Source organism: Eptesicus fuscus, chromosome 15 (assembly GCF_027574615.1).
Source record: "Eptesicus fuscus isolate TK198812 chromosome 15, DD_ASM_mEF_20220401, whole genome shotgun sequence".
Lineage (NCBI taxonomy): Eukaryota > Metazoa > Chordata > Mammalia > Chiroptera > Vespertilionidae > Eptesicus > Eptesicus fuscus.
Genome location: NC_072487.1, coordinates 74,024,280 through 74,033,648, shown reverse-complemented (window position 1 = coordinate 74,033,648; position 9,369 = coordinate 74,024,280). Strand labels below are relative to the sequence as shown.

General features: G+C 51.6%; 1 protein-coding gene across 1 annotated transcript; it reads right to left on the bottom strand.

The window, feature by feature from the left end:
* Positions 1 to 4,292: 4,292 nt before the first annotated feature.
* Positions 4,293 to 9,347, bottom strand: SWI5 (SWI5 homologous recombination repair protein; the record flags this gene model as incomplete). The annotated part of the gene is made up of 5 exons (XM_028127136.2): positions 4,293 to 4,571; positions 5,810 to 5,904; positions 6,476 to 6,597; positions 8,830 to 8,878; positions 9,145 to 9,347. Coding segments are annotated over 5 exons (534 nt in total), but the record flags the coding sequence as incomplete, so codon positions are not given.
* Between the last annotated feature and the right edge of the window lie 22 nt (positions 9,348 to 9,369).

The following is a 9,369-nucleotide window of genomic DNA, read 5'->3' as shown; positions in this document are numbered from 1 at the left end:
GGAGAGGCCAGATATCAAGACACCTGGGTTGCTCATTAAAAAATATAAGTCTGCCTCAGGCTTGCAAAATCAGAATCCCTAGGCAGGGGTTAGGGACTCGAATCTTTATTTTAGTTTTATTATTCTTTTGTTAATCATCACCTGAGGATATTTTTTTCCATTGACTTTAAGAGAAGGGGGTGGGGAAAGAGGGGAACATCGATGTGAGAGAGACACATTGATCGATTGGTTGCCTCTTGTACATGCTCCGAACCGGGCAGGGGATCGAACCTGCAACCCAGGCCCTTGACCGGGAATCAACCTCTTGATCCTTCAGTTCACAGGACGACACTCCATCCACTGAGCAGCACTGACCAAGGCCCAAATTTTATTTTAAAAAGCCCTCTTGGATAATTGTGATGCTCAGAGGTTTAGAAATATTTAAAAGAACATGTCCTTGGAGCCCTCAATCTCTGAGTCTGCTATTTACCTGTGTTTCTTTGGGAAGGTGATTTAACCTCTCTGAGCTTCATTTGCTTCATCTGGAAGATGGGGATAACCACATACCTCTTAGGGCTACCATTAGGAATACACGCAATCGCCACACCGAGCGCTAGGTTTGGGGCCTGGCACAGAGCATGTGCTCAGCGTGTTAGCTGCCCGGATTTTTACTGCAGCTGAGATCCTTGGGGATTCTGGGATGAAACAAGAAACTGAGAGGTAAAGGGCAGGAGAGGATCTGCTCCTGTTCAGAGTTCCCGATGTTGGGAATGAGGGGCTCACTGAGAAGAGAGCAAAGCCTCCTACTCAGAGAAATTAGGAGAGGGGCCAAGGCCAAGCCCAATGTCAAAGCTGAGGCTGTTCATTTCTGAACACTGGCCTGGCTGCTAGGTCAGGGCAGATGCAACTTGTAAGAAGCACAGTAGAGATTTGTGGTTAAGACCTTGGGCTTAACTCAGAGTTCTGGGTTCAAGTTCTGACTCCTTTTATTAATGCACGACCTTGGGTAAGATACTCAAGAGAGGATGAGCCTCTGCCGGGGTGTAGAACAGCACATGGCAGCCATACTCTGAGGTTTGGACCTGTGACCTTGAGCAGATCGCTCCACCCCGAGCTTCAGTTTGGGGATACTGAACTGGGGATATATGGGAGTACCTCACCTAGCCACACTGACCCACAGTGTTTTCTACATGTTGGTTATTACTACCATCCAACCCTTCTCTGGGGAAACCTTTGCTTGTAGCTGGGCCCCTTGCCTGGCCTTCCTCCTCTCTCTCCATTCCCGAGGTGTCCCCTTCTTCTGAGCAAAGCTAAAGTGGGGTGCTGGCCTGGCTGTAGTGGGTTCCACCTCCAGTTAGGGGGCATACGAAAGGAACTGAGCGATGTTTCTCTCTCTCTCTCTCTCTCTCTCTCTCTCTCTCTCAAAAGTAATAAACATATCCTCGGGTGAGGATTTTCTTTTCTTTTCTTTTCGGGTGAGGATTTAAAAAAAAAATTCGTGTTACTGTAAAAACACCTTAGAAAAAATAAAAAAATAAAAATAATGTGAGGTGCCAACCGGTGACACTCCCTCGGTGAGGTCAGGCTGCCCAGAAATGACCCCTTTGGTTCCCAGGGACGAGAATGCAGGCGGTTTTGAACTTGTGTTTTGAACTTCTGTCTTGCCAGGTGACAAATATTTTCAGGGAACTTTGCCCTGGATGTGATCAAACAGACGGCGCACTACAAGGTCAGAGTTACCCCGGGCGGCCTGTTTTCCGCAGGCCCTGAGAAATGGCACTCTCTATCCACATCTCACAGCCAGTTGGCTTCTTACTGAGTTGGGGGGAGGAGGGGTGTCACTCCATACTCCTGGGAGGAGTGTTGCCAGAGAAAACCCTCTCTTCTCTAAGGGGCGCTGGGTAGTCTGGCTCCCGACTTCCCAGCGAGGCCCTCCAGTAGCCTCCTGGCCGCCGGGCTCATCTCTGAGCGGACACTGCCCCCTTGGGGCAGCCTCTCGCCATGACATCTGGGAGAAGGGACTCGCAAAAGAAGGAAATGGTCCCAGATGATGCTTCCCTTCCAAGCATACTATTTAGTGCCTTAAAATGGGACCCTGACCTGGCCCGTTTGGCTCAGCGGATAGAGTGTTGGCCTGCGGACTGAAAGCTCCTGGGTTCGATTCCAGTCAAGGGCACATGCCCAGGTTGTGGGCTTGATCCCCAGTGTGGGGTGCAGGAGGCAGCCAATCAATGATTCTCTCTCATCATTGATGTTTCTATCTCTCTCTCCCTCTCCCTTCTTCTCTGAAATCAATAAAAAATATATTTTTTAAAAAAAGATATCTTGCTGTAAGTTTTTATTTTGTTAATCCTCATTGGAGGATATTTTCCCATTGATTTTTAGAGGGAGTGGAAGGAAGGGGAGAGACAGAGAGAGAAACATCGATGTAAAGTCTGATACCAAAAAGGGGATGGGAGAAATAAAGCATCAGCTACAGGAAGGCCAGGATTAATTAAGCGAGACTGAGAACTCAGTGAGCTCAGAGGTGCTGTGGCGGGGTGTGGACATGTGGGTCCCACAACCTCTGTATTGCCCACAGGATGGTAACTTTGAGTGCTGTATAGAAATATGGGGAAAAAAGAAAAAACCCTCAATAACCCTATCTTAAATAAGCATTATTACTATTTTGGTGCATTCCCTCTGTTACTTTTTCCTACATGTCTGCCTTACATGTCTTTATTGGATTAAAATTTGTATTTATTGATTGACTGAGAGAGAGAGAGAGAGAAGAGAGAGAGAGAGAAGATATGTTTCACTTATTTTTGCATCATTGGTTGCTTCCTGTACGTGCTCTGACCGGGGATGGAACCCCAAACCTTGGCGTATTGGGACAATGCTCTCACCAGCTGAACTACCTGTCCAGGCTCTTTATTGGATTTTCAAATCCTCAGAGTTAAATCATCAAGCATGTGGGTTGCAGGAAATGAAACTGCACCCACTCCTCCCAAAAATATTGGTCACCACGCAGAGCTGCGCTGGAGCCAAGCCAGCTAGGGCACTGTGTTCGGGTTCCTTTTCTAATCACTCCCCACCTCGACTCAGTCCTTTCGTGCCCTGGACCCAAGTTCTCTGCTTCCGGTCCTTTGCAAATGCAACATCCCTCCTGGAATACTCTCCCGCATTCCTGCTGGCTGACTCCTTCTTTCTAACAGCAGGCATTGATGTCTCTTCTCCCGGGAAGTTTCTCCACGTCCCAAGTTGGTGAGGTGCCACTCAAATGTGCTCCTGCAACCCCTTTATCAAACATGTCATTGTTTCTTAGCTCCCGGACTTCCTGCTGGCAGGTGAGCAGAGACCGAGAGACCGTGGCTCCCTGCTCCTGGTATTGACTTTTTAAATTTTTTAAAAAATATATTTTGATTGATTGGTTGGTTTTTAGAAACGATTCTTACTTCACCTCATGACAGCCTGTCCCCAAGGGCTGCTGTCACATCTTATGTGAATGTCCAGCAGGACAGGGCCAGAGCGGCAGCTGGAACAGTCAGAACTCTTAGCAAGTCTGGTGGGAAATGCTGTCATTCTGGATTGCACTGAGCAGTTGCGACACTCCAGTTTCACCCCTGCCAGTGATAGTTGGTCACGATAAGCGACACCCAATGAAGAAGTGACAGCTCACCCTTGCTTGGCAGAGGTTACAACTAGGGATCGGAACCCTCATTCTGCAGATCAGTTAACAAGGTAAGAAATCTTCTCAATGTTGCTATTTCACTCTCAGCTCTTACTTGCTTGTCCCCAACCCAGAAAGGCAGTACTGCAAACCAACAGCTTCAGAGTTAGACTTGGGCTCGAATCCCTGCTCTGCTACTTACTGGCTGTGTGACCTTGGGCAAGTCACTTTGCCTCTCTGAGCCTCAATTTCCACATCTGAAAAGAGGGGACAGCAAAACTAAATCCCCATAGGATGGATTTTAGCATTCGAGATAATGGACGTAAAGCACTTAGCACAGTGCCTGGCTCACATAAGGTTGTTCTAACAAAGGCAGGCTGGCTCCAGGGTGAGATGGGGTTACCAGAGGAGAGGGACAGCATCCAGATTCACATCAAGATTATCTACATGCTTTGCCCTGGCTGGTTTGGCTCAGTGGATAGAGCGTCGGCCGGCGGATTGAAGGGTCCCAGGTTCAATTATGGTCAAGGTCATGTAACTTGGTTGCGGGCACATCCCCAGTAGGAGGTGTGCAGGAGGCAGCTAATCCATGTTTTTCTCTCATCAATGTTTCTAACTCTCTGTCCCTCTCCCTTCCTCTCTGTAAAAAAATCAATAAAATATATTTTAAAAAAAGATTATCTACATGTTTATTTACAAATAGGACAACGTACATACATACACAGGCATCACTGGGCCACCTCGGGAGTCCTGGAGCCGGAAACACACCTTCTGCCTCCCCGGGCTCCCTCCTGCCTCAGGTGGGCTCTCTGGAAAAGGGCTGCTGACACTTCATCGCCTGTCCCAGAGGCCGTGGACAAGGCGCTGGGCGCCTCCGCTCAGTCACTCATGTCCAGGCCAAATTCTGGATACAACTCTTTGGTGGCGACACCTCGGATCACGGCTGAAAGGCAGGATGAATGTCCAGTGGGAGAATGGCCACATCCCAGACCACCCAGCCCCCACTCCTACACCTTCTTCCTGCTCCCCCAGTTGCCAAGATAACCCTCCTGCCTGGCCATCCCAAACTAGACTCACTGAACCCTCACCCCACTTTGCAGAGGAGCCAAACAAAGCTCCCCTCGAATCTTTTCTCCACCCAGAGCAGCTGGAGCCATCTGCCGAGAATGGAAATGCACATGTGGTCTATGCAGCGCCTGCTGCACAGCCGGCCTCCTTAGCCTGGCCCCGCTGCCGTGCCTGGCCATGTGGTGACACCTCCTCCTGCTCCCTCCAGGGCCCTCTTTCCTCCAATGGGATGGGCTCACCTCAGAGGCCTCCGCTGACCTCCCCTCGCCCCCACTTGCCACCTGTTCCTGCCTCTCCATCTCTGCCCTTTGATTCATCCCTTCATGGCACTTAACACGTTTTATAATGCCTTTGTGTTCTTTAGTTAGTGACCATTCCCCTCCCCTCCAACATGGAAACGGAAGTCACATGAAAACAGAGCCTTTCACGTGTCCACTTCTCCAAAGTGTGCCCATGCTTTGTAGAGCAGCACAGGGCAGGTGCTCAGTAAACTCTCACTGAACAAGTGAAAACGGACAGGCCGCCCGCTCGAGCTCCTAGGACCTAAAGGACAGGTCTCCAGCTGGGGTCTATCTAGCGAGCACATGTCCTAACCACTAGGCCACAATCACCTTGCATTCCTTTCTCCCTGGCCCTGCTCATCCTCCTCTCACCATTGATAACTCCCTCATCCTGTTTTCTCCTTCCCCTCATTTGGGACCCGCTCCTCACTGAAACAGAGAAGCCCTCCCTGGGGCAGGGGCATTCAGGGAGCGGGGCAGCTGAGAAGGACGGAGGGTTGGCAAGTTAGAATGCCCAGGAGATGGCCATGGCCGGGTAGCTCAGTTGGTTAAGCGTCGCCCTGATACGCCAAGGTTTCAGGTTTGATCCCAGCTCAGGGAACATACAAGAATCACCCGTGAATACATAAATAAGTGGAACAACAAATGGATTTATTTTTTTCTCCCTTCCCCCGCCCCCCCCCCCCCTTTCTCTCTCTCTCAAATCAATCAATCAATACAAATTTTAAAAGAAACAAAACAAAACAGAGTAGCCCAGGAGGAAAATCCAAACACCGATGGGGAGTAGGGACTCCTTCTAAGCCTGTTTGCTCCCCGGAGTCCTGCCGCTCACCTAGCTTGCCCAGCAGCATCTGGCCCACATCTTTGATGTCGTTATACTCGTGGAGCTGGGAGATGTGGTCCTCCAGTTCATCCACACTGTAGCCTCTGGGGTGCGGGATGGAGAAAGAGAAAGCTGATGAGGACCCAAGGTTCAGAGAGTAACATCTACTTAACAAACGTTCACAAAGGGCCTACTAGGTGCTCAGCACTGCGGCACAGAGATGGCAGGATACACCCTGCCCACTAATGCTGACAGTAACGGGATCAGTCCCTGGCAAATGCTCCCTGTACCCGTAAAGAGCCGTCCCAACCACACTGGTACTGTGTGACCCTGGCCACGGCTGAGGGATTCACAGATGGGCACATGAGTGATAGTCAGAAACCCCTCAAGTGGGAAATGCATTCAAAAGCTGCTGAGCCTGAGCCGTGCGGCTGGAGCAAGGGGCATGGGAAACTCAGGAGCTGTGGCAGAACCAGCTTCCCCCAGGCACTGAAAACCCCGCTTGCAGGGAGGAAAGCCGGGTGGGTGCAGACGAAAGCAGAGGCAGATAATGTGGGCCCCGAGAGAAGCTGCTGAGACAGCCTGAAGCCAGCACTGCAGTTCTGTCTTTATGCTGAGCTGGAATGACTGGGCACTAGTTGTGTTAAGTACGCCGAGGACCCCAACAAGACTTACTCAGATATTAACTGGGAGATCTCCTTGTCCAGCACGTCCCTCTTCTCCTTCAGCTTCTGAATGTCAAGGTGCAGAGAATCCTCGCTGGCCCCATCAGCCTGGCCAGCCTTGGAAGATGGCCGCTGAGTGGCACAAAGAGTCATTAGCTGGACTGGCCATTTCCACAATTCAGAGCCTACAAGTTGTCCCCCAATAGCCACTCCCTGCTTCTGCTTGGTAATAGACACCACTCAACCCCAAAGACCACATTTCCCAGCTTCCCTTGCAAGTAGACGTGGCCCTATAACTTAGTTCTGATAAATGGAACATAATCAGAAAAGGTGTATGCTACGCCTGGGAACTGTCCTTCCAGGGAGGGGGCAGCCTTTCCTGGCCTTCCTCCTTCCTGCCAGCTGGAATGTGGAAGTAACCCTGGAGCCGAACAGCATCTTGGATGATGAGGTAAGAGCCACATTGAAGACGTGGTGGAATAAGACAGAGGTCTGGCTCCCTGATGACTGTTTAAGCCACCACTATTTTGGGTTTTCTTTCACTCCCAGCCAAACCCAATTCTCTGACCCCAGAGATTCCGCCTCAGGTCTGTGTGGATTCTTCTCCCTGGGTTTATAACCTCATTAGCTAACAGAGTGTACAGTCTGGGGTTGTAGTTCCTCTGTGCCCTGTCTGCTTCCAAAGGCTGCTCAGGCCAGTGCTGGGCACACTGCCTATCTCCAGGAAACGTGTGCTGGATCAACAGTCTACACACGATGCAAAAAGAGACCGAGGAAGACGTGGTTCCTATTCTTAGGACGGGCAGTCACCGAAGGGTGAGTAGGCACCATCTGCCAGGCACAGGCAAAGGCTCCCGGGGTTCAGCGATGGAGAAGACAGCAAGCCTGACCCTCTGCTTTCATGGAACGGATAGCCTCATCCCAAATAGAAAACTCCCAACAATTATGCTTTTCCTCCAGAGATCTTCACTTAAAGCCCTCCTCACAGGTCACACTTCATCAGGAAGGGCTTCTCTGACCACCCCAATTAAATGGTCTCTCCTCGCCTGACTGGTGTGGCTCAGTGGTTGAGTGTCGACTTATGACCCAGGAGGTCACGGTTCGATTCCCAGTCAGGGCACATGGCCGGGTTGCAGGCTCAATCCCCAGTAGGGGATGTGCCGGAGGCAACCGATCAATGATTCTCTCTCATCATCAATGTTTCTATCTCTTTCTTGCTCTCTGAAATCAATAAAAATACTTTTTAAAAAATAAATGGCCTCTCCTCAACCATTCACTATCCCTTTGTCCTGATGTTTTATGACATCTGACATGTCATGCCTTTCATTGATAATGCGAGGCCCGGTACATGGAATTTGTGCACTGGGGGAGGGTCCCTCAGCCTGGCCTGCATCCTCTCAAAGTCCGGGAGCCCTCACTCCTTACCGCCTGCCTGCTCGCTGCTCCTTACTGCTCAGCTCGCTGCATCTTAGCCCTGCCTCTCCCGCCACCACTGCTGTGCTCACCAGCCGTGAGCCCGGCTTCTGGCTGAGAGGCGCACCCCCTGTGGGAGCGCACTGACCACCAGGGAGCAGCTCCTGCATTGACCGTCTGCCCCCTGGTGGTCAGTGCGCATCATAGCGACCGGTCGTTCTGGTCAGTCTGCAGTAATGGTCGCTTAGGCTTTTATTATATAGATTATTTTCATTGTTGGCCTTACATCACTGGAGTGTAAACTCCACGAGGACAAGGACTTTGTTATATTTACTGCTGATTGCGTCTACAACCGTACCTGGCACATAGTAGGCACTCAATACAATTGGTCAAATGAATGAGTGAATGACACATTAGTAATCAACTAACTATCAGGTTGAAAAGTGCTCTCTGAAGCTGGAGTGCAGTGTGCTAAGGGGATGTCAAACAGGGTCACTGGATTGAGCCGGAAGTGGGGGTGAGGAAACTCAGTTGTAAAGGATGTGTAGGCATCAGCTTGGCAAAAAGCTGAAAGAAGAGCATTCCACACAGAGGACAGTACATCCCAATGCCCTAAGACAGGAGAGAGCGCATGTGTTTGAGCGAACCCCAGTGCTTTGTGTGTGGGTGGGGTGGGTGAGGGAGGGGATAGTGGTGTGAATAAGGAACCACCATCCTCGGTGTGTCAGGGAGGGGGAGAGACAGAGCCCACTTGGGGTCCCACTGACAAGGACAGCACATGCTCCTTCTGTGAAGCTTGGTGGGCACGAGGAAAAGGGGAAGGACCGAGAAATGACCTGGCGTTTCTCAGCAGAACAAGCTGGCTGGGGAAGGCCTTATAGAGGGCTGGGAGCATCAGTGACTTACAGGGGGAGGGCGAGAGTGTGGGGACGGGGGCACAGGCATACTCACAGGGGATCGGAAGGCCCCGCGGCAACTTTTGGAAAGTCCTGGTTGAGTCCTGGAGAGGAATCCGAGGGAGAAATGGCTGATTGGGACAAGGATCCGCTCCGGGAAGAAGGGGTACTGTGGGGTGTGGGAGGAGCGACGGGGACAGTCGGGAAGGGGGCAGATATGCTGCCGGGGTCAGGGTAGAGATCCTCGAGGAAGGGGAGATCCTAAGAGGATGGAGCGTGTGGAGGGCTGACTGGGGTCTCTGGAAAGTGGGGAGTCAGGAAAGGGATGTGAAGGGATGAGCTTATCCCCTGCTGTCCGCTCCTAGCCCACCTCCTGAGTCCTGGGGTCCGGGGCCCCCGTTGCGGGGGGGTCTGCAGTGCAGGAGGGTCCAGGTCGGGGGCGGGAGAGCGGCCTCTCAGGTCCGCCAGGTCAGCCAAGTCCTGCGATGGAGACCCGGAACGGCCACACAGCGAGCTGCGCGCGCACCCGGCGAGGTCGGGCCCCGCCCACCCCCAGGTGGGCGGAGACAGCTTTCACTGTGACTCCGCCTGTTCC